Source organism: Gobius niger, assembly GCF_951799975.1.
Source record: "Gobius niger genome assembly, chromosome: 10".
In the NCBI taxonomy this organism is placed as follows: domain Eukaryota; kingdom Metazoa; phylum Chordata; class Actinopteri; order Gobiiformes; family Gobiidae; genus Gobius; species Gobius niger.
The window spans coordinates 14,734,528-14,759,673 of record NC_136861.1 but is presented as its reverse complement, the minus strand read 5'-3'; the positions used below and the strand labels follow the sequence as shown (position 1 = coordinate 14,759,673).

At 43.1% G+C, this 25,146-nt stretch overlaps 1 protein-coding gene across 10 annotated transcripts in view; it reads right to left on the bottom strand.

Annotated features, from left to right (window-relative positions):
- The window catches only part of arhgap23a (Rho GTPase activating protein 23a), a 131,605-nt gene that overhangs the window by 31,691 nt on the left and 74,768 nt on the right, over positions 1-25,146 (bottom strand). For all 10 annotated transcript variants that reach the window (XM_079564328.1, XM_079564325.1, XM_079564322.1 and 7 more), the window contains exons 2-7: positions 13,346-13,549; positions 9,026-9,056; positions 8,524-8,616; positions 6,607-6,685; positions 6,181-6,235; positions 3,083-4,631 (exon numbers count right to left, since the gene is read on the bottom strand). In XM_079564328.1, the coding sequence (XP_079420454.1) occupies positions 3,083-4,631; positions 6,181-6,235; positions 6,607-6,685; positions 8,524-8,616; positions 9,026-9,056; positions 13,346-13,549 (2,011 nt within the window). The remainder of the gene's footprint in view (positions 1-3,082; positions 4,632-6,180; positions 6,236-6,606; positions 6,686-8,523; positions 8,617-9,025; positions 9,057-13,345; positions 13,550-25,146) is intronic.

The following is a 25,146-nucleotide window of genomic DNA, read 5'->3' as shown; positions in this document are numbered from 1 at the left end:
TGGCTTCCTCGCTTTCATCAGTCGACCAAGAACAGCTTACCACCACCGAGTATGGAGCGAATATCATCATAAAACAACCCAGTCAAGATGATAACTGTTTGAATCATACGTGTATTCATATATTGGCGACTAAAAGAGTAAAGATACTGTAGTTGTGTCATGTGTGTCTTGATTGCAGGGGAATAAACTCAAGCCTATTAGCAAAACAAGGAAAGGTTTTTGTGAGTCTGTGGGTGGTGTCAAACTGTGGAAAGGTCTGGAGGTTAAGCACAAGCAATGCAAAAGTCTTCACATACTAAAGTATTTTCATCCCCCTACATATTCCAGCCATGTCCTAATGTGTAGAATGAGCTCAGACATATTCACCACAACTGCCTCTAAAATCCTGCACTGTCACTCAAAAAGGTGTTACTTATATAGAGACTGCAGTTACAGGTAAGACCTGAGGTGGCAGTAGTGAGCATAAAATGACAAACTTGCATCTCGTCTCCTTAAAGGAACAGGCCACTGTTTTTACATATTCAGATATGTTCTCACCTGAGCTTAGACGAGTTGATGCGTAACTGTCTGGTCTTGCAAAAACACCAAAGATGTTATTAGCATTTAGCCTCTTCCAGCATATTCCTATAGCTCCAAATGGGGTGAAGTTAGAAGCGACCAATCTGTGCCCCTTTTAAACCGCTTATAAAATTGACATGTTTAATTTTGTGTGACTATACTTGGATCGCGTAACTTTTCACATAACTGTATTCACATAGGGAAAATGTGGAAGAGCTTGGTCGCTTCTAACTTCACCCCACTTTGGAGCTATAGGAATATGCTAAATGCTAACAACATCTTTCTCTAAGCTCAGGTAAGAACATATCTCAGTATGCAAAAACAGTGGCCTGTTGGGTCAATTTATAAACAAATGAGTTGTTTATAAATTATATTATAAATTGCAAAGTATGATATTGAGGAAGAAATGTTAGAGCTCATGTGGATCATTGTTATTTAATTTTGTGAATGTGTTTACGTCTAATCTGCCTTATATCAGTGTTTATAGTTGATAAAAAAAACATTAATATCCTAGGAAATACTTTTTTTTGTTAATTGGGGCGGGGATAAATAAGTGCTGCTTCATCCCACTCCCATTCGAGCATGAGAATAAGCTTGATTATGCATCCCATGTATTTATGATTTTATTCATATGTAAGAAACATAATGTACATGAGGAAAAATGCACTGGTTTGTAAGTTGCTCGAATAAAATGATGATCATTCGAAGGAGCAATACAATAACACAAGCCTATACTTACTATATCAACTTATTGTATGATGCCTTTTTGTGCGTTTCCATCCTTGTTTTCCTCTAATTTTTGTTCATATTTTAGATAAACTGGAGAAAAATATGTGCTTGATTCAGGCGGGGGTTAAGAGGATAAGATGAAGTAGTTTTTGAACAGATCTTCACTGTCATTTTTAAGCTTTAGAGATTTAGAGTTTCTGTGTCATTAAAATGTCTTCAATAACATCATTTAACGCAATATTTTCCTGCCTCACTCAAACATCCCATTTTGTTATCGTGACAGGCCTACAATAGCAGTGCAGCATTGATAAAAGTAGTAGCAGCAGTTAGATATTTAGCTGTCATTGTTATAGCGATCATTTTTAAGGGAAGCAATACTTCTCCGTCAGTACAGCCAGAGAGTTCTTGCAACACCTCTCATTAGATCCCAAGATTTCAATTATCTCGATCCTAAAGATAAAACATTGGAAAAAAAGAAAAGCAGAGGCAGAGTCTGTGGGGAGCAACAGGCCTAGTTTCAGTTTGGAGCCATTAAACATGTCGCAGCCTGCAGCGCTCAGGACCTGGTTTCGCTGAATCAAGGTGAAGGCAGGAATGTGGCCCAACAAACTCAACTAAATAGTACTGTAGAAACACGCTAGGCTATTTCGGTACAACTTTAAACTACTACTTTGCATTACTTAACACCTATAAGTAATATGTGCTTTACTTTACATGTATTCCTTGCATTTTGGTCCACAGTGGCTACACACACTTAAATAATTAACGTGTTTTTGACAGAGCTTCACTCCAGTCCACGTCAAACCACAGTCAGCTGATTTGAATCTGGTTAGCATGTTTTATTTTGACTCCCTTCGTCGAGGGAGGGAGCGGCTTAGCGCGCTTGCCGAAATTTGCGTACGGTTTGGCCCTAATGGCTGCCGTCATTGTCCGGTACAGTACAAGCTTAAGCCTAAAGAAGAGCCCCCTTTCTCCTTTTTTTTTTTTAAGCCTTTGTCAGTCAAAGCAAGCCGTGACACGATCCAAATAACACGCCGCTGTCCCCCCCAAACACAAAGGCCGGGACTGTAGGGATGCACGAAAACAAGTCTGCCATATTTGAAGTTAAATGTTGAATGACTTGCAGCTTAGTCATATGCCCGGAGGACGATCGCGACACAGGATAGGTTTATATGGCCCCGAGCTGGTGAGAAAAGCTACTGCCTGTCACCTATGTCTGAGAGCAGGGAAAGGGTTTTGTATAGTGTAGGGGGAATCGTATATGTGATAAATAGATGAGAAAGTCCAGCATGATTGTATCTAGGGCTGGTATCTCCAACAAGTAGCCCTTTCCACGCAGCTCCTCAAACATCTAGGTAAATATAGTGACGTGTAAAAGCAGCTCAAACTAAATCAAGCTAATTCAATGACACTTCCATGCAGGCACTATGACTTATATCGGGGAGGGATGAAAGATGCCGTCAGCCGTTTCAAATCAAACTCGGGTGTTTCTTATCATCTCAGAAGTCTCGTAAGGCAGCAGGGACAGTCCTAACCCGTCAAATCTGATTAGATCAAGGCAGCAGCAACACGACTGCGACTGAGGGAGGTTCCTGTATTTCCCAAGACAAACAGTGACAAACGAACGCCCACTTCATCACTTCGTCACATGTCAATGAGAAACCGGTGAATAATAAATAAAAGCCTTATGCCTCACGACACGGGAAGACAGGAAGGAAACTGAAGCTACACTAATCATACTAATAGTTTTTTACCAATGTTTTGTTTTTAACCAATACATTATATTTTCACTCACCTATGAAGGGTATAGAGGCCAGAGAGTCGTCCTCGATGGGCAGGGGTGCGAGGCTGCCGTTGGGTTTGCGAGCGGGGCCTTCTCCCGGGTCCTGGTCCGGGGAGAACAGCGAGGGCTCGAGTCCGTCTATGGGCATAGCGTAGTGGGCCTGCCTCATGTTCTGAGCGTTCCTTCGTCCCGTGGGGGGTTTCTGTCTCAAAACCACCTCCTGCGCTTGTGCCACCGCCGCCTCCTCCCCTGCGGCCCGCTCCCTCTCGTGGTTCGTGGGCCGGTACGAGCGGTCCTGGGAGTCTGAAGCGCTGGAGGAAAGCGGGGAGGAGGTGGAGGATACGAGGGGCACAGGCGCGACTTCCGGGGGGCTGGTCGGGTTCCAGTTCAAGTGTGGGCCAGAGTACGAGGGGTCCCTGAAGGAGTGCGCCTGCATGATGCGCCCGGTCTTACGGTAAAAGGAGGGGCTGTAGCTGCGGTACCCGACCGGCTGGTCGTCCATGCTCTGTCCGTGCGGCAGGCGCCGGCTCTGGGGCACGGCCTGCTGTTGCGGGGCCTGGGGGTGCGGAGCCGAGGGGTGTTTGGGATGGGGCTGAGGGTGTCTGGAAACGGAAGGTTGAGGGGGAACATATTGCCCGGGCTGTCGTGAGTTCCTGGGGGGCGGCTGAGGGGGCTGCTGGTTCCACGCGGGCCTCTCAAACCGAGGGGAGACTGTGGTCCGGTCCAGCATCTCCATGGAGCGCCCGTGGTGGTCGTACTGGGCCAGCAGGTTCTCAGAGCGTGTCCGGGTGTAGTTAGAGGAGGTGTGACCCCTGCCTGGTCCTGTCTCATAGTCACCATAGGACCAGTAGGGCTCACCCTGAGGCCCCGGTCCAGACTGCTGCAGGAGGAACAGTGTGTCCTGGGACGCGCTGTGAGGCCAGCCTCCGGAGCGCTGCTGGTGCCTCTTGTATTCGCTGAGCCTGTCCTGAGAGTAGCTGCGCTGTCGGCTCTGTGTGCTGCGCCCCGAGCGCTCGGGCCGCTGGCTGTAGTACCAGTCTGAGAGCGCCTGCTGGGCACGCTCAGGGCGGACAGGGGGCTGGGGCATCGGGGGACTGGTCCAGGCTGAGCTGGACTTTCGGGGTGGGGCCTGAGAGGAGGTGTGGTTGGGGTAGTGCACCTGCAGCGGGCTGGACAGAGGTCCCGAGGATGAGGATGAAGAGTAGGACCGGCCCCTGGTTTGACCCTGGGGCTGCTGACTGGTCATACCGTACTGGATCTCCTCTGTGCGATGGGCGGGACTGCTGTGTCCCACGCCCCCTGGGTCTCCGGGACGCCCCTCCTGCCAGCTGGCGGGGCTGCCCACAGCAGAGCGGTTGTCCAAAGGTGAAGAAGGGCCTGAAGAGCCGGGCCAGCGTGTCCAGTTATCCAGCTGGTTCTGGCCCATAGGCCCAGGCGAGGGCGTCCCGGCAGGGGGCTGAGACTTGGTGCGAGTGTAACAGATGGGAGGGGGCGGCGGGAGGTGGTCCGCTCCCCCGGAGTATGGCTCGTTGCCTGTCAGGTAGGCATCCTGGGAGTACGCCTGGGAGGAGAGGTTAAGAAAAGGTGAGAGTGCAGCACAAAATACACATTAGATCAAAATTAATCTTCGTGTCAACAGAGCTCTCAGCAGCACAAACCATAAGCAGAGTCCATGTGAAAACATGTGCATTACACAGCAACATGTTCAAGAGGAACAAACGAAAACCTATCACCACAGTTAGTCCCTCAGGCCCTCTGTTCTCAGAACAAACACCAGAAACCTGCATGTCCTCACAACATTGTACAACAGTCCGCATTAACCTTGAACTATTCATAAAGAACATTCATTAATAATAAGTTTATTATCTTCTACAATCAATTAACAGTACTTGGTTGGCACTTATACATACATTTAGAACAAATCTATTAGTCTTGAAATTAGTCATTTATCAAACACACGTCCCACACACAACTGCAAACATACAAACACAGCAAAGACATTGAAGGCAACCTGTCTGAGTGTCTCAGGACAGGACACACATGGATCCTCACCGACGCTACCGCTGAAGCTAAACCCTGCTGTCCTTGTGTCGTTATCGCGCCTCGTCTTTTTGCTTAATTCCGTTCTCTGTGCGCTTTTTTCCCAGGACTTTATCTGTTGCTGGTCTTGTTTTGTCCTGTCTCAGATCTTTCCAAACTCTCTCTCTCCTCCCTGCGCTTCACTCCACCCTGTGGGAGTGTGCAACGCTTGTGATGTCATGCTAGGAATGCAGCACATACAGGCACAGCTCAAGGGGAGGAGCGCACGGACACACAAATTGGTCTATAGTTTTGGGACGTGCCACTTCCCTCAAAAATGTGCCCCAGATTTGAACACGTCTCGCATAATGAAACAGCCTCATTTTATTGTTTATTGTCATTCAGTCGAGTTGTCATCACTGTAGGCTGAGGGGAGGGAACAGAGGATGGTGCAAGTCCGATCTTGTGAGTGACGCGCGCCGAGCGTCAAAAAATGTACAGCAGGAGCAAAGCGAGAACAAGACGCGTTTTCAAAATGGAGGTGTTGACGGCCAGGACGAGCGCGTGTTGTAATGTAAACACGAAAGGAGGGAGCCCTGAGTCACGGCTGACAAAATCTGTGACATTCTTGGACAGTGAATCCTGCCTCAAAACACACCACGCCGCATTTTACGTAGAGTTAACAGTAGTAATTATGCAAACGTGCACAAAGTATGCAGACAGCAGCAGGTGACCTAAAGAATTAACAACATTACTTATCGTACTCGTGTCTGAGAATGAAACTAAGAATTTTTAGAAGAGTTGACACATGTACAATATATCGAACATCAGGGAATTTGGTAAAAAGTTAAGGACGAAGGACTGTACATTCAATCTTTTTAAACCAATGCTATTCTTCTGCATTGATCTAACACTGAAACTATTCAAACTGGTTAATAGCTGTGTCTCCTGTAGCCTGCAATTTATTCCGGAAGCTTGTCATTTCACAATACAGTACGTAGTTGGAGTATTTTTGGCACGTTTTGTCGCCTCTTAAGTATGCACTTCTGCCCTACCACAAAAATGCCCAGAATAAGTTAAAAAACACTCACCAACTGCAGCACGTCTTCATCTTTGGGCATAATAGAAAGCTCCAACACACTCTCGCTGCGAAAAAGAAGGGAAGGTATGAAGATAAACACGAGATGATGGAGTAATGTGTACATTCCACTGAAAATAAATGACCAGCGCTTGAAATAAAAAATAATAATGTGCAATGTGATACTGTTGATAGGAGACGTGTGCTTTTCAGTAACTGCACAGTGTTTGTCAAGCGTTTACTACTGATGCTACTGTTCAATCCAAATCACGTGTGGTAAACATGTATTTCAGCTCTGTCAGAAACACCCGACATATTGCCTGTGCTCGTCGGCTCTTTGCGCAGGTGAAACATTATGTCTCTCGTGTGTCACTCCTTCAAAGTGTGCGCGAACAGAGTAAACAGAGTCCACACAAAGGCCCAGACAGCGGCTCCGTACCTGTTCTGGATGAGAGCGATGACCTGCGAGTACGTCTTCCCGAGAACAGTCTCCCCGTTCACTTTCACCAGCCGGTCCCCTGCAGACAGACGATTCAGAGCCATTAGCGAGACGGTAGAATAATGTTCAAGTTCATGTTAAAGGGATGATTCATGATGTTTGACAAAGGGCCTCATCTCCTAGTTATCCAGAGTGTTTCTTTTTTTTAATTCATGCAGTCCTTATATTTGAAGAGTTTAGTGGTGCTAGGCTAGTGCATGTCTATGGTAACTAGTAGCTTGCATTAAAAACCTCTTCAAAATCATCGGGTCGTCCTCCAAACGTTGCCATATCTGATTTGTACAAAGCTCCTTTGTGAATTCCACGTGTAGTAAAGCCGGCTGAAGGTAAACAAACTACTGTAAATCCGGTAACCGAGCAGATCACTCTGCCGCTGCGTAGCATACAACCAGGAAGCTGATGCCGCTCAAATATAAGTTCTTTTTCAAAAATTATTCAGTCAACACAGACATTTATATGGGTAGTCTGGTGTTATAAGTGATTTGCCTCAGGTGCACTGTGCTTGGGTCAGACTGTTTTTAATGCAGGCTACTAGTTACCATAGACATGCACTAGCCTAGCACTAGCCTAGCACCACTAAACTCTTCAAATATAAGGACTGCATGAATTTAAAAAAGAAAATCTCCAGAAATCAACAACACTCTGGATAACTAGGAAATGAGGCCCTGTGTCAAAAATCCTAAAATATCCCTTTAATGGTCAGCTAAAATATACTTCTCCAACCAGTACTGCAAGGGCTATGGCTACTATGGCGACCATCCTTTGGACCAAAATCCTCTTATTTGTGTATGGCAAATGCTTAGTAATCAAGGACTTATTGGACAGCGGAAAAATCATAGGGAAAATACGTAGTTTGGAGCAGTCCCAACTAGAAAGACGCTGCTGTTTCGCAGAGCCAGCAACGGTGAGTAAAACTACAGGGAAATGCAATGTGCAGTGACAAGCAAGAAGCTCCAGTCATTACTTCATAATATAAAACACTAAGCCTGACTGTGCCTAATGTCTCATAAACAACACGAACACTAGAAAACTCTCCCGGGCTTTATTCACCATCGCTTTCTTCATGCTATACATTCACGGCAACTGGTTGTGCGACAGTTCTTTGACGGCTGTGTTTTGGTTTGTGACGTTTGCTTAGGGGCAGGGCTGACTCCATGTTTTAGGTCAATATTGCCTCTTGCAAAGTTTAAAGTGTTCACAAAAACGCCATAATGTGTCTCCTTTAAGGTTCATTCACTACTTTGCCTACTTTAGCATAGAAGCAACGAGTAAGTGATAATCAGACTTGAACAAAAGCAAACATGACTGTCTTCCAAACGTGCAAGGAGTGCCGAATATCGAATGGACAGGATGGTTTTTGTAATTAAGTCATTTGCATGTGCGTACAGGAGGGTGTGGCAAACAAATTGAGTAGTAGCATAAATGTAGCTCTTCTATATAAAGTATGATGTCAGATTTGTTCTCATTATTTCATGTCGTACTGGTTTGCCCTGTCTGTGAACACTTCCACATTAACCTTCAGTTGCACCTGAACACTGAAGCTGTCACACCGGTACCTGTTTCACCTCTCTGGGCTTCAAACAATAAAGCCTCCTGCTGACAGAGCGGCAGCTTATTTACATAATATTTGCTTTCCAAGTGACAGGAAACTTGGCAGTGTCTAACTCGACGAGTGCCAAGGAATACGTTTACATATTTGTGCTCCAATATTTGTTTTAGTGCTGACCTAACTACGGTGAATACAACTCGCACAACTGATGATGTAGAATAAGTCTAAATGCAGCAAGAATTATGTCACATGACCTCATAAAACAGATAAACAGGTTGGGAAGGTTAATGCCGTCGTCCGTATGTTACCTGTGCAGAGGCCGGCCTGGTGCGCAGGACCCTTCTCCCTCACGTTTTTAACAAATATGGTGTCCATCGGCTCCATTTGGCCCTTCTGGTACCCTGAAACAGAACACAAACACATGGATATTTACGGGATTCACATTAAAATCACAAGAGCAGCTACTTTTAAGGACTTTTGACACCTGCAATATTTAGAATTTTTCGATCTGATCAAATATTTCTAAGCTATCCTAGAGTTATCAGCTTCAAAAGAAACTACAAGTATATAAGCTTTAAAACACCTTAAGAAACCTCTGTCTATAAATACCTCATTTTGAAAGGCTATCTGAATGGACGTGGGAGTCTCTGTTCCAAACCCTGTAGTTCTCCACTGTGCCCAGTAGAGGGCAGGCTGGCCCTGAGCAAAGCTGGTTTGAGCTCCACGATATTACATCATCTGCTGCAAACCCTCTGTGTGAATGGTTTTAATTTACGACCCGGTCATAGAGAAAATGGCCAGAGCACTTACCCTTTCCGTTACTGTTGCCATTCTCTTCGTCCTGCAAAGAGGGGGAAAAAAAAAACACTTAATCGAAGCTCAGGCCTGAACAAGGTCTACGAAACATAGTAGAATTTATGTTTTCAGGTTTAACATTTAAGCCACAACCACAATTAATTAAAATAACATTCATTGAAAAGCTTGAGAAATGGATGTGTAACTAGGGAAATATACGTTTATTTTATGGATGAGCAACAACACAAGGAAAAAGATTGGTTGAGATCAGTTTTGTAGGTCTTAGATTTAGATTTGGGTAAAACCATTAAGAAAGATTCCATCCATCCATCCATTTTCTTCCACTTTTCCGTTGCCGGGTCGTGGGGGCAGCTGTTGGAGACCAAATCATATTGCACCAGTCCCTATGGCTTCTCCTGCAGGTGGTGGGTCCACAGAAGAACGGCCTCGTGGTTCTAACTGGGCCTGTTAGTCTCTCATAAGGAGCTTCTGAACCGCTCTTTGTCTGACCCGTCACCTTGGACCTGTTTGCCATAGGAGACCCTACCAGGGGTACGAAGCCCCCGACAACAGAGCTCCAGGATCATTTGGGTGCTCAAACCCCTCCACCACGTTAAGGTGGTGATTTCAGGAGGGGCGTTAAGAAAGAGATTAAGTCAAACTGATTGGATCAAGAAGCTACTCCTGTCACCAGTATCATTAAACTTTATTGGGCTTTTCTCTTTCCCACTAAAAGCATCACCTGCATTTATACACATCCAGCTCAAAGGTCAAAGAGTCAGGAAGCAGGAATCCTCATGAGCGCATTTCCATTATTGCCTGAGGATCACTGGAGAAGTGTTTACAAGCTTCTCCGAATGCCTATCAGCCTTGGCATCTCGCACCACGCGCCTAAAAGACAAACCCACGTGTTTAATGAGCTCATAATGTTTGGGTGACGCTCCAGGACACACAATGGTGACATCACACATCCACAGCACAAGATATTGCCACAAAAGCGAGTCTCACTTCATTTTGAATCTTTCAGCATATCCTTGTAGCACAATCACGGTTGCCAGAGCAAGTTAATAGCTTGAATTTCTTGTCTTAGCTTTTGTTAGATGCCCGTCCAGTCGTTACCGGCAACAAACTGGAGTGGATGTGACTTTCCAGGGGACACAATGACAGTGTCCCCCGTAACCTAGCAACTGCCTGATGAATTAAAATGGCTTGATATTCAATAACTCAACACGGTATGAGGAAAAAAAGTCAGATTTTGCAATTGTCAAAACAAGAAGGGTTTGATAAATGAAGAGTTAATGGGAAATATTTTTGAAAAGTCATAACATTTACTCCAAATAACAAACTGCCGTCTCCAAATGACCCGATCACACATGTTTAAGCATCAACCTGAATGTGTAGCGATACTTGGTAGCTGCAGTTTATCTACAAGCACAAAACTCCTGCACTATAGTGAGCTGAGTGGACAGTTTGGGGTTAGCAGAGCGATGGCCTGACCGCTGCCGGGCTTTAGGCAGAGCTGAGTGGGCTAATTCCTGGATCGGGGCACACAATGGTGGGGGTTTAGAGGCAGTGAAAGGAAGGCAGACGACCCTGGGACGGAGCCACGAGCCGGGGACGCTCCATCATCACCGCCGCAGCCACGGACCAGGCCCCAGTCACCAGCAATAACTATGGATGAGCAAGTCGAGAAAGTGGAGCAAACTGCCCTTCCAGAGACATTAGTAACAAGTCGGATTAATGCTACAGGCTAAAGCGCTGGGGATTACTTTACTGTAAAACATGTCATCTCGAAATAAAGTCCCTCAATAATAATGATTTAGAATAGCAGTAACTCCAATATTTCTAGATATTACGGTCACCTTTGAAATTCTGGCCCATCCAGACACAGGGACAGCATACTAACTCCAAACAGGAACAACCCCACCCGGCTCAGGAATCAAACCTGTAACCTTTTCACTGTGAGGAAGTGATACTACAACCACACAGCTGTCCGTCCTTGGGCAAGATACTTCACCAACCTTGCCCTCAGTAGGAATGGGTGTAAGTTCTGTGAGAGCCAGGGGAGGAAATGTCTGTTGTCTGTCTGTTTTTTAGTTTTAGTTTATTTTATTTTCAGTCAATAACATGAAGACACTGAAACAATGAAACAATGACTGAAAAGGGTTTTGGCTGAAGTGAAACAATTATCATAGTATTCATCAATATATTTGGCTTGAATCAGTCAGTTATATTGTAAAGACAAAACATAGTGTACACAGGAAAGTTTATATGTGATTTAGTTCTAGTACTGTATAACTGAGTTGTTTAAGGTGTCATTCAGAGTATTCCATACATTTACTCCTCTGACTGAGACACATCTGGCCAAATATACTTTTCTGATAAATATGAGTTCCTCTTTGATTATAGCCAGTCTCTCTGGGTTTGAACCTTTCTTGAATACATTCAGGAAGCTTATGATTATGAACCTTAAACAAAACAATAGCTGTGCTTACACTTGTATTTTTTGCAGGGTTTTTTGGGTCATTTTTGTTGCTTTCTTTCATCGCTTTTTTCCTGTGTTTTCGTCAAGTTTTTGAGGCCTTTTTCTTGCTTTTTCATCACTTTTTAATTGTGTTTTTGTCACTTGTTTATTGTGTTCTAATAGCTCTTTTGTTGCTTTCCTTGGTTGCATTTTCATCCTTGCTTTTGACGCTGCTTTGTTGAAGAAGCTTTTAGATTTAGGAAAAGCCAAACTGGTGAAAATGTGCTCAGTTCAGGTGGAGGTTCAGGGGTGAACAGATTAAGCTACAATAATTTTTTTGCTTTTATAATCTAAGTAGTTGCACGATACTTTGCAGCACAGTTTTAGCATTGGGGACGACAGAGGCTCATGTAGTAAGAGTGACCCCAGGGCAGTTCAGGCTACAATAGTCGACTATCACCACCGAGTATGGAAGTGAGTGAATGAATGAATGATGACAACAGTGTAGCACTTTGTAGCTTGTCGACTCAATACAAGTTGCATTATTACTATTAGAATAGAAAGAGCATGGTAATTATGGTAAGTATAGTAATTACTCAGCAAAACGGAGCACACACCTGTCCTTCTATAGTCTATTTGGAACATGGTTAGTATTTTCTTGGTAATACGGTAAAACAGACCCGTAGTAGAGAGTCATGTGGTAAAACAGACCCGTAGTAGAGAGTCATGTGGTAAAACAGACCCGTAGTAGAGAGTCCTGTGGTTAAATAGACCTGTAGTAGAGAGTCATGTAGTAAAATAGACCCGTAGTAGAGAGTCATGTAGTAAAACAGACCCGTAGTAGAGAGTCATGTGGTAAAACAGACCTGTAGTAGAGAGTCATGTGGTAAAACAGACCCGTAGTAGAGAGTCATGTAGTTAAACAGACCCGTAGTAGAGAGTCATGTAGTTAAACAGACCCGTAGTAGAGAGTCATGTAGTAAAACAGACCCGTAGTAGAGAGTCATGTGGTAAAACAGACCCGTAGTAGAGAGTCATGTGGTAAAACAGACCCGTAGTAGAAGGTCATGTGGTAAAACAGACCTGTAGTAGAGAGTCATGTAGCAAAACAAACCCGTAGTATAAGGTCATGTGGTAAAACAGAAGGTCATGTACCCGCCGGCCTCTGATAAGTGGACGCTCGAAGGTAATTTGGGAGTGGCTTTTCGATAAGAACAAGTGTCTCTCATTGTCAATTCCCATTGTTCCCAAAACAGCATGTGACCCTGGAGGCAGAGGGGAACCAGCGCAGCGCCAAGGCCAGAGCGGGACACGGCAGCATTGGGCCTATTGTCTCGGGACAGGCCTTGTAACCGCTGAGGCTTCCTCTGAGTGGTACCAGCCTGGGACAACAGACTCCATTCATAGCGAGGGCCTGTGTGCAGCTGCGGGATGGAGGGGTGGGTATAATAATAATAATAGGGGTTTTGTTTTAGAAGCCTCACCCCATAAGCCTCAATTTCACATCTGGAGGCATTTGCCCTCACACCTAAAATCACCACGGAGGAGTGTTAGCAAGCGCCAGAGCGATTTGGGATTCAGACTGAATGAAAACAAGGTCAAGGTAGCACTTTTGAGAGGCTGTGCCAGAGTGGGACATGCTCCTATAATAAAAAAAAAATCCTACTTGAAGGGCCTGCTGTTGTTTTAGCACTGTAATATCATCCCATTTTGTCATGTTAGGTGCTACGGATCTCACAAACCTGAACTGCAGAGCTGTAATCTTAATATTACCCTGCAGAATAGACTTGTTTCTTATTTTTGATCTGCATTTCCTGTATTTTACTGCTTTATTGAGGGAACACACAACTGTCGATGCCCCGGCCGCTCACCTTGAAGCTGTTGTTGTGCAGGGCGGACTCCGGTGGGTAGACGATGAAGTGGCGCAGCGTGAACCCAAAGCCCTGGGAGTTCTTGTGCAGGAGCAGGGTCCGGGGGCACTTCCAGGCCACGCCCCCGTCCCGCCCCGCCCGGGACCCCTGCGGCGGCCGCGGGTTGTCGCTGCTCGAGGAGAGACCATCCCTCCGGCCCTTACCCTGTGGAGAGAGGCGAGATTTTCGGTCAATGCAATGGAACAGTGACAGATGCTAAAGTGGGATTGTTGTTATAGAAGCAGAGATACGTTTTACTTGGCTCGATATTAATGAAATGTATGGGAAGAGCATCCTTAGAAGGAAACGGTGAAATCAATAGGTAATGTAGTTAGAGCAGACTAACAAGATTCTACTCATAATGATTCATTTAACATACAAAGTCGGGATGGGTGGATTTCAAATGAGCAACATCGAGTCTACCAACATTATAACAATATCATTATCAAAGTGAATGAACACTTCCTAAAGCCCACCCCATGAACAAGAAAAATGCATGTATGGGTGAAAGTTCTCTGCGAACGTTTCAAGGGGGAGATAAGTGGTAAGGCCTACACATACGGTACCAGCTTTTCTGTGCAAATGCCTCTATTTTCTCAGTAAAGTTAATGCAGGATTGGACATGCATTAGTATTTGTCTAGTATTTTTGGTCCTAGTTTAGTCCGGGTGCACCTCTTTACAGATACAAATTGTCTCTTGGGATCCAAAAAGCTGCAGAAACTGAACTGAACAATACAAGTTTTGGCTGTCACCGCTTTTGGCAACTTTCAGCAACTATTTCTAAGTGAATATGGGCATGCTGTATATTTTGAAGCTAAGAACCTGGGGAATTCAATCGCTGAGTTAGTATTAACATCCTCAATTGTATTTTTGATCACCGCAAAATGCTGTGGCTAGCAATAGCATGCTAAAGCTAGCGGCAGTATGCTAATGCTAACGGAAGCTAATCAATCCTGGGACAGAAACTATGAAAAAAATACCAAGACTAGCCTAAAAACATAAAATAAAATCTGCCAATGTTGGAGTGGCCGAGTGTTTGGGGAAAATCCACTGTAACCATGGAGATCCGCCATGTTTATAGCTGTTAGCATACATTTTCCATCGACTAAAAACTGTGTAAAAAGTGGAGAAAAAAGCCGTGGAACAACTCTATTAGCTGCAGTAGAGTCACTACAGTTAAATACATCTAACTCTCTGTGGTGTCCAAGTGTTTTAATGTGAACAATGACTCTAGTATTTTACCTTTAAAATCTCCTTGAGTTTATTATTGCCGCTAATCCCATGATGCTTAGCGATATGACATCACAATCCTGAACTGTTTCTATTAAAATAAAATTGACTGTCCCAAAGATAGTGTTGAAAATCCAGGGATCCTCGCTAAATGGTTTTTCCATTAGTTTATTAATAGACATAATTGTTAATTAGTCTGTAACATCAGGACAAAAATGATAAGACTTTATTGATTTCACAATGGAGATATGAAGACCGCTCACTTTTTCTGTAGAGAAAGCCACTTTTAAGAAAGTCTCTTGGTATCGGTTATTACCGGATATCAGCAGATACTCAAACCCCAGATTGGTGCATCTCTAATTACTTGCAAGACGAACCAATCATGACAACCACTTACAAACAACCATCTCTAACAGCACTTGAGAATCATCCATATATATATATACACATACATATACACATACACATACTGTACATATTTTTGACCTGTGGGAGAAAGCCTGAGGGAGGGGACCTCACACCAGACCGAACGACGCGTAAAACACGTCTTAAATGTAACTTGAGTCAAATCCGCTTTAAATACCACATGGATTAAAAACAATGGTCGCTGGATACGAGGAACTGTTTGCCCCGGAAAACAGTTTGGTAAAGCCTTAGATTAAATAGGTGAAGGAGATAATGGGGAAGTATGTACAAACAGAATTACCAGGTCAAACACCAGTGACCCCGCAGTGAGGTAATGGTCCACACAGACAAAGTTTTTAAAAAGGGAAAAAGTGGCTGATAACCTCTCTTTGCTTTTACTTAAATTATTCAAACGCTGCACTTTTCACCTGTATTTCTCGGGTATTGTTATCACGAAGAAGCAGCCATCGCCCTGACGGATTTCTTTTGCTTTCTGCGCGTAAAACCCTTGGTGGGGCAGGGTAAACGAGGCGAGCTCACTGTAGCTGACGGACACACGTGAGAACTGTCACCCTCCCGCCGCCTCATCGACCCACATGTGCCAGTCAAACACGATCACCTGACCAAACAGGCCCAGGGTCGTCCCAAAGGAGGAGGAGGTGGAGGAGGGGGCAGAGGTATCCCGGCGTCAGAGCTGAGGTCAAGTCTCCTGTGGGGCCAGTCATCCGCAGAATGTTCATGTGTGTATTTGGATAAACCCCATGAACTGAAATATGTCACTGCGCTTTTACCGAGACTATTAATCTTCATGAAATCAAACCTTTTAGTGATCAGACTTATGCCACAGTGAATAAGAGGAGCTCAAGTGATCATTTACAGACTATGATCCAGTCGATTATTGACTATAGTGTCAAGTCAGCTACAGAAACCAGTATTTAAACTTGGAGTAGAAGTTGTATAATGATAAATTTAGTTATTGTCAATCAATGGTTGTTTACAATTTGTTTTCAGGATTAACATTATATTCAAAGAAAGAAAAGGAAATTTAATGGAAGCATAAATTATAGTCATTGGGCTTCAAGTTTGGATAAATTGAGAGAGTTGCTTTGGGAAGAGAATCAGCCAAAAGACTGTCCCACTGTCTATAGCAGTGGTTTCCAAAGTGGGGGTCGGGACCCCTTGGGGAGTCTCAGCAGAGATGCCCAAACTTCTCGATCCACGCACACCTTCTCCAGCTGTTCTGGGGGGACCCCGAGGCGACACCAGGCCAGCTCGGAGACATAGTCCCACCAGCGTGTCCTGGGCCTTCCACGAGGCCTTGTCCCACTATGACATGCCTGGAACACCTCCCGCGGGAGGCGACCAGGAGGCATCCGGAACAGATGCCCGAGCCACCTCAGCTGGCTACTTTCGAGGTGAAGGAGCAGCGACTCTACTCCGAGCTCCTCCCGGATAACTGAGCTCCTCACCTGATCTCAAGTTTAAATACATATAAAAAAAAAAAAATCTTCCCTAGTGTAGCATAAGAGGAAATTACTATGTAATGGGGGTCCTGAGTTGATTACGTGTCAATTGTTGGGTTCCCAGCCAAAACACAAGTCACATTTTGCACACTACAGGGTTGGCATGTTTTATACAAGACCCTACATCTCCTAATAATGATCGCACTTTATTCAAGCCTTCACATATTGGTAATAGTGAATCTTTGTCAATCTTTGTGTGAAATTTACTTGAGCATACGGTTATTTTTTTATCATGTCTAGAGTAAAAATGCTCTTTTCACTTTCTCAGCCTCCCACACCTTCTGTAGTAATGATAAAGCCTTGCAAAGTCATGAAAACCCTGAGACTCCACACTGACCCGACGATCGCCACAAACTCACTCAACAACAGGAAGTGCGGTGTGCGGAGAGAAGTCGATATCCTATTAATAACCAATGTGATCCTCTTCCTGTAGGATCATTTCTTCTTTTAAAAATGAATTGTATCTAAGCCTAAACATGCCTTATTCCTTCTTTCTGTCATCTTGCCATATCACTTCAAAACGCTATTCATATAAATGCACTCTTATCCCTGATGTTCTAGCCATGTGACCCAATCCTCCTCCAGCAGCCGAACCATCAGCCACCTCAGCCTCTCTGACTACATTGGTGTAGAAAAATGCCTTTTATTCCCTCAGTTTCCCCACACACGGTACTAGACTGACATCGGCAAGGTTCAATGAAGTGTCTTGCAAAAGGACACAACGACAGAACGTATGCCAGAACATAAAAGTCGACAAAATTGCACAGGCTCAAAGTTTTGACCAAATAGCGTAAGAATACTGTATAAAGTGCACATTACGCTGATGGAGATCCATAAATCTATGTGAAAGTTGCATGTTTAGTCTGGCTGTCCAAACAATGAGAAACAAGCCCTTCTATTTTCAATGTGTGGCTTCTAGTGGCATGAAAACCGATAGAGGAGACTAAGTTTTAAGCAGCAAAAAAGCGGAAATGACAGAGTGAAGGGGGAAAAGTGAGGAAGAGCGACAGAGAGATTTGAATTCTTGCGCAGGAGCGGTTTGGCCTGGGACAAGCCCAAACAGACACTCTGAACGGGAGAGGGACGGAGGAGAAGGAGGTAGGGGTTAGGAAGTAGAAGGAAAGGAAGGAAGGCGGGAGGAGTATCGGGACGAGGAGACGGGACAGGCTCCAGCACGCGGGTTTCGACCACATGGCCCCTCCCGCGTGGAGCTGGGAATACCAACCCTGTGATTACCCAAAACACATGGGGCTGCCTGGGTCCCGGACAGCGCTGTTCCCACTCCTCCACGGCACCGGACTCTACGATATGTGTTTAAAGTCAGAACTTATACTTTGAGCTCAAATGTCTGATTTTATAGCGATTTAATGACATTTATCACCAGTAGTAATCACTAACATCTCTAAAACTCAACTAATTTGTTGCCTTGAATGAAAAAATTACACCAAACTGAAATCTCCTTCTTGCTTGACCTGTTACTTGCTGGAGGTTGAGGTTAGGGTCAGGGATTAGGGTTATGATTAGGGTTAGGAACAGCAAATGTGATGCTAGTTGTATTTCACTCACAAAGATCTCACACATATTTTTAGAAACTAGGCTTTCAAATGAGGTATCACACTGGCATATAGGCTGCAAACTCTCCAGTCAAAACGCTTTCAGATTTGGATATGCATAATTGCTAACCCTGACCTTAAAAACCTAACCCTAAACCTTAGGAACAATTGCAAGTCTTTAAAGGGACTAAACGGAGTTTAGAAATGTTAAAAGTAAGTATTTTCATCCCCCTACATGTTCCAACAATGTCCTTATGTGTAGAATGAGCTCAGACCTGTTCACCACAACTGCCTCTAATCCTGCACTGTCACTCAAAAAGGTGTTAATTTGGATCTGAAGTGCCGTCATGCACGAGCTTCATATAGAAGCTGCAGTTACATGTATGACCAGTAGTGAGCATAAAATGACTAACTTGCATCTAGCCCCTTTAATGCAGATGAAAAATACAAACTCCCTCTCCCAGTCATTATATCCTTTATGGACCAGCAGGAAAGAAAAAAGAAAAATATTGAAGTGGATGAGATACTATGCAACTTAGAGCAAATTTACTATGTTACAATAATGTTCCCTCATATATTCAACTACCGTGCAATGTGGCAAAGTGCCTGCTCCTCCGACTTCCCCAAAGCTCCCGCTCTTTAAAGCATCTACCGAAGGTTTGCCACTACAACTCAACACAGAGCAGCACTATGAAGGTAAAGATGGTAAAAATGAACATGTGTAAATCAGAAATTTACAGGTACAACTACAGGTTTACTTTACATATAATTCATACAGCACCTTCTGCTACTACAGCGCCGACAGAAGCTAAATCCGTGGCACCAGAGAGGCAAGGCATTTGTTTTGAAGGGGGGCAAGGGAGGAGGAGACTTGCAGCTAAGATTAAGAAATCAAGAAACATTGAATGTAAGACAGTGATGTGTTCAAAATGACCACCAATCCCTGTAAAAAGCAAACCCCTGCTTTAAAGCATTGCTAGCTAATTATTCTTCATTTCGATGACTTGGGTTTCTAGGTATAATTTCATGAGTTTGCCAAGTTGTTGCCGCTCCAGGCAGTCGGACATTGTTTAACCAACTCGACTCTTGGAAAGTTTTTGCTGTGGTTTTGGTCTAAAGTTGACTTCCCATGCAGCAGCAGCAGCAGCAGCAGCAGCCTGTCAGCGCCAGACAAGGGAAACCTCCTCATTGCACCTCTCAGAATAGAAACCCAAATTTCCTCACGGAGAATGCATAACAGGAAGAAATACTTACGCCAATTAATTAATCTCCACAATCCCCCCAAAACAATCAATAAAACAGGCCACACAACGCTTCCTGCCGCAAATTGATCGCAAGTGGAAAAATAAAGCATATGTTTTTATAAGCAGCGTGCCTAAGGACATTTCCACTTCAGAGTTCAATTAGAGAGCTATCATTATGATGTTTGGCTATAAATATACAAAATAAGCAGTGCTCGGAGAGGGGAGGATGTTCTCTGTCACGTTTCATTACGAGATCAAGACTTAGCGAGATTAAGCCCGTCTATACTGAAATAATCCATCGAAATCTGCAAAGGGAAGCCGCTTTTGGGTTGAGAGCCCCGAGGATATGGATGCCAGGATCTCTACTGCATATTTGAATGTTTATTTTAGTCTAGTCTAGTTTATTGAAAGGACAGTGTGCAGTTACATTAAAAAGATGGCTGCACCAGATTTAGCACTATGCTGATTTCCATCTGTCGTCCTACACAATTAAAATGACAAAACAACATTAAGAATTACATATCACAGGCAGTTTACAACTACAAGTGCAATAAACAAATACAAAGTGCAAGTTACAAGGTGCTTGAGATGATGATACATAACTTTCGAAAGGGAATCGTGTCCTGTCTCTTCCTTTATGTTACATTTTTATCCATAAATCACATATACTTAGTTGCTATGGTACCATACATTTTTTTTCAATACTGGTACTTAAACAATATTTGGTTTTAAATACCGGTACCTCAATGATTTTTCGATACCACTAAATCAATTGTCAAATAGAAAAAAAAACAACAGATTAATAACACAGATTCAGGTTTAATACCTAATAATAATAATTTAATACAATGTAATGTGCTCTGTAACAATCTGTAATAACTTGTACCTATGTCGGACGTACACAATGGAATAACTTGTATTAGTACTTTGTAAGAACACAATGTAATAGGACACGAGACCTTTTGGGTTAGGGGTTAAGGTTAGAGTCAGAATTACTACATTATGTACCTACAAACTACAAATACATATTATTCCAATCCATTGTGTATCTAACCTATAGGTACAACTTAATACACATTGTTACAAAGCCCATTACATTGTATTAAATTTAGTAAGGTACAATGTATCAGGTGTAGTGGAAAGTAAAGTGATACCCAGATTAGTAATGTCAATTTATTCCATTTCCTTCAATTCCATTTCTTTGGCATTTGTATCATTTGTTTGAAACTTCCTGTAAATACAAAAGGGCAGAAAAAACACTTTCCAAGTTTTCTTATATATTTTTTTCTCAATTTTTAACAATTTTTTTTCTCAATTTCACCCTAAATTTTTCTAGGGTTTTCCCCAATGTTTTCCCCTTTCCCCCACAATTTTTTTCACCTTGTGTTTCAGTTTTTAATTTCTTTTTAAGTAAGTTAGCTCCATTTTTAACACAGTACAGAACTAAATACCAATAAATCTGAGTTTAGTGGATAATTGTCTATGCAATTGGCTGCACCCTAGAGTTTAGGGGTACTTTAACTAGACACAAGGGGCATGTGAGACTAAAAAGGCAGGGAGCCACTGCAATAGAGCAACAACTGACCAGGGAGTGTGGCTTCCATTCTGTGCCAATGGCCTCTCTGACCCCCCCACATACACAATTACCCTAACAACAAACAAAGTGGTATTGGAAAGATGGTTGAAGAACTGTCTGCGATGCTGCTGACGAGAATTGGACAGTCTTTCTGGTATGTGGAATGTGTTGTGGAAAAGTCTGTAACTGCTGTAAGATGATGCCATTTCTCTCCATATTTATCTCCATTTAAAAGACTCTTCGCTTCAAGATAATTAGCAAAAAAGAACCAAAAAATCCAAAGGAAGGTCTGAGAGTCATAAGATATGTTGTCAATAGTCAAAGAAATGCTATAAAGTTTCAGTATTTGTGATAGGAATACAGGACAAAAATTAAAACATGGGATAAAGATGTAGTGGGAAAAAAAGGGAATAGTCAAAATAATTCATAAAAGAATATATATTAGAGTTGGTGGTAGCTTTGGGAGCTCTCGTCCCGTCTCATCCCAAAGTGCAGGACGAATGCCGGGACGAGCGGCGCGGAACAATAATGCTCTTTTAAAAAGCTGAGAGCTGCAACCTGTTTGAAAAGTGGAGATTTAGGAGGCTACAAACGCTGACCAGAGTTTAATCCCGGCTGTCTACGTCCCGCACAGAGCAGGGACATGGCTGCCAAGAGTTGGACAAGGGAGAGGGGACAGTATGGATAGAGAAAGAAGTACAAATGAAGTAAAATAGAGGTGAAAGTGCTTGAAAGTGGATCGGCAATTTCATTTTCAAATCAAAAACTTGACTTGTCCAATGGAGCAGTGTGTTTCTTTAAGTATCCATTCAGAAAGTAGCTATCAATCTAAAATCATAGAACACTATACAATACATTATAATAAATTGCTATGACTCACCAGCAGAAAAGAGGGGACACTCAACCACCTTTGCAAGTCTAGATGCATCTTCCTAAGTGTCCCATAATCCCCGAAAACAGGACTCCGGTTAAAAAACAAAGAGATCCAACGCGGAGCCAACAGTAACTGAACCCGCGTCGCTAAGTCAATATCAAAAACGCGTGCTCCCCAAACCTGTCTGACCCCTTCACCGGTTCAGCCGCGGGACGACGGCTGATGGTGCAACGTCAGTTAAACAGGTTTTTAATTCGCCTCGTGTGCAGTGAGGCTCATTGTCTGGCATCCTGTCGGGATTGGTCGCACGCAGCGTGTAACGATATCGTGGTTTCCGTAAAAAAAAAAAAGATGGCGAAACATTTCTCCACAGTGACTTGGTGATGATGGTGTATCGGGATAAACAGTGAAGCAGGAGAAATATCAAAGAGAAAGCTTCAACATAGGGTTTACTGAAAAGAAAAGTCAGCTATTGGCATCTACTATTGGAAAATATTCCTATGTAATGTAGAATAAGTTGCTTCAGTGTTGAGGAAGGTTCGCCTCACACCTCAAGAGCCTTCGTCAGCAACTACAGATCATTTAGCAGCAGGCTGGGCTTACATTAGACTTATCTACAAGTGAGCGATTAAAGCTGGGGTTGTTTCTAGCTCTCACAGTCCCTCCTGTGTATTCAAATTGTTCAAATATTCTAATTATATGCACATTTCACACCCATATACAGCATTGAGCGGTGCCAAGTGAAGCAGGATAATTCCACTAATTTGGTTTCGACTTCTATCATCCATTGCTCTAAAACTTTAGGTGAAGACAAAACAACAAGGTCTGTGATTTGCTGTGTTTACATCATACGCTGAGGTGGAAAAAATAAATGTACTCTACAACACCAAGAAATCAGGTTCCACAGCTTTAATGGAAGACCGTTGAGAAGCTTTTTCTAAGATGGTAAACTCTTGTATGAATATGAACTTCAGCCTATATTAACCTCTTAACCCCCACCGTTTTCTCCAGTTCAGCTTTACCCAAATCTAAAAGCTTCTCGACTGGAGCTTTCAGCATATACTGTAGGCCAGTGGAAAGCATCATTTTAAAGCTACAAAACTGATTAAAATGAATGTTTTTCCTTGATTTGTTGCTGTGTTGCTATTGTGTTTTCATCACTTTTTTGTCACCTTTTGTCTCATTTTTTGTCACTGTTTATACTCCTTTTTTCAAGTTCGTTTTAAGATGTGGATAAAGCCAAACTGGAGAAAATGTGGTCGGTTTCTGTAAATCCCTTTTTCCCTCTTAAACACCGATTATCAGTTCAGATTTCTGTACACTATATCTTTTCTTTAAAGAGACTAGATGCAAGTTGGTCATTTTATGCTCACTACTGCCACCTCAGGTCTTACGCGTAACTGCAGCTTCTATATAAGACTGGTACCTCACCTATATAAGACCCGAAGTAACAACTTTTTGAGTGACAGTGCAGGATTTTAGAGACAGTTGTGTGGAAACAGGTCGGAGCTCATTATACACATTACTGGGGGAGGAAAATACTTAGTTTTAACATTTTTAAACTTTTTAAATAAAAATATTTATCAATAAATGTGTCTTATCTAACCTTACTTTTAGAACGGTTGCTTAAAGTTGGCATTATTTCCACTATGCAGTACTTCCTATGCTACACTGCTCCTCCAAACTACTTTTTCTCCTACCTGTTTTCGAAGCGACTGTGTTTGACTTCAATATGATTTGGGAGCAGATACAAACCGAGCTTTTTGGTACATTTAGTCAGCGGACAAGGCTGAAAATCCTGAACTGATGACGACCGATAACTTTGGAGAAACTTAGCCAAAACAAGCTCCATCCGCAGACTCCACATCTCACGCGACGCAGACACATCGCAGACGAGCAGCTTATTCTCTTTCTGCACGTCCTGTACGTACAGTGCTTTCTCCTCCCCCATTTAAAACACATTCCTGTCCCGACTGTGGCATTTCTAAACCGTGTCACTGATTTAGATGCCGAGGGGGGGGGATGGTCGCCGCGCAACACATGAAAAAAAAAACACAGAAATGAGCAAATAATATTCAACGCAAACACGCGAAACCTAGTTCTCGTGGGTGACGCGGTGGATGCCCTGTATTCTGGGGGCATTTTGAGGGGGATGGGGGAATCTCGCACGCCTTGCCTTCTGCCCCCTCCTCGCACCTAGAGCTAAAAGTGGCACTTGCACCTCATATGTTTTCTTAAGGCACTAATTAGCAGCCCTTCAAGCACAAAGATCATCTGTTATCGTTGCAATATGGAAATTGATGTTACAGAATGACCTGGAAGAGAGAGGTTGGAGGTTTAGAGCAACTATTTGCACTTAAGGGATCTGTCAGCGGCTTAATGCTTTACACACTTTTAACAATGGCTACAACAGAGAAGGGATTTCCTTCTTGTCATGTCAGTTTTTTCTGAAGAGGGCAGCTCAAGTTGTGTCCCTTGAGAAAATGCTATAAAATATTAACAGGATATTTCAGGACTTTTGGCATAGGGCCTCATTTCCTAGTTATCCAGAGTGCTGTTGATTTCTGGAGATTTTTCTTTTTTTTTTATTCATGCAGTCCTTATGTTTGAAGAGTTTAGTGGTGCTAGGCTAGCGCATGTCTATGGTAACTATTAGCCTGCATTAAAAAAAGTCTGACCCAAGCACAGTGCACCTGAGGCAAATCACTTATAACACCAGACTACCCATATGAATGTCTGTGTTGACTGAATAATTGTTTAAATATAACCATTTTGCATTTAAAATAACTTATATTACTTATATAATTTATAGTATATATTATAGCAGCATCAGCTTCCTGGTTGTAAGCTACGTAGTGGCAGAGTGATCTGCTAGGTTACCGGATCTGTCTACCGGCATTGCTACACGTGGAATTCACAAAGAAGCTTTCTACAAATCAGATATGGCAACCGTTGGAGGACTACCCGATGATTTGGAAGAGGTTTTTAATGCATGCTACTAGTTACCATAGACATGCACTAGCCTAGCATCACTAAGCTCTTCAAATATAAAGCATGAATTAAAATATATCTCCAGAAATCAACAACACTCTGGATAACTAGGAAATGAAGCCCTATGTAAAAAATCCTGAAATATCCTTTTCAATCAAACTAGACACTAGACACCTTTTGCCTGTTCCAAGCAAAAACACATGGATCATAAGTAAGTACATGCAACCATGGGATTTCTACATGATAGTTCAGTCATTCACCTCACCAAAGGTTTTAAAAGGGTCACCAAAGGTCAGTCCGGAAACATCTGCTATGATAATGCTACTATGATTGAGAAACTGACTTGTGTTGGGATGTTACTTTTC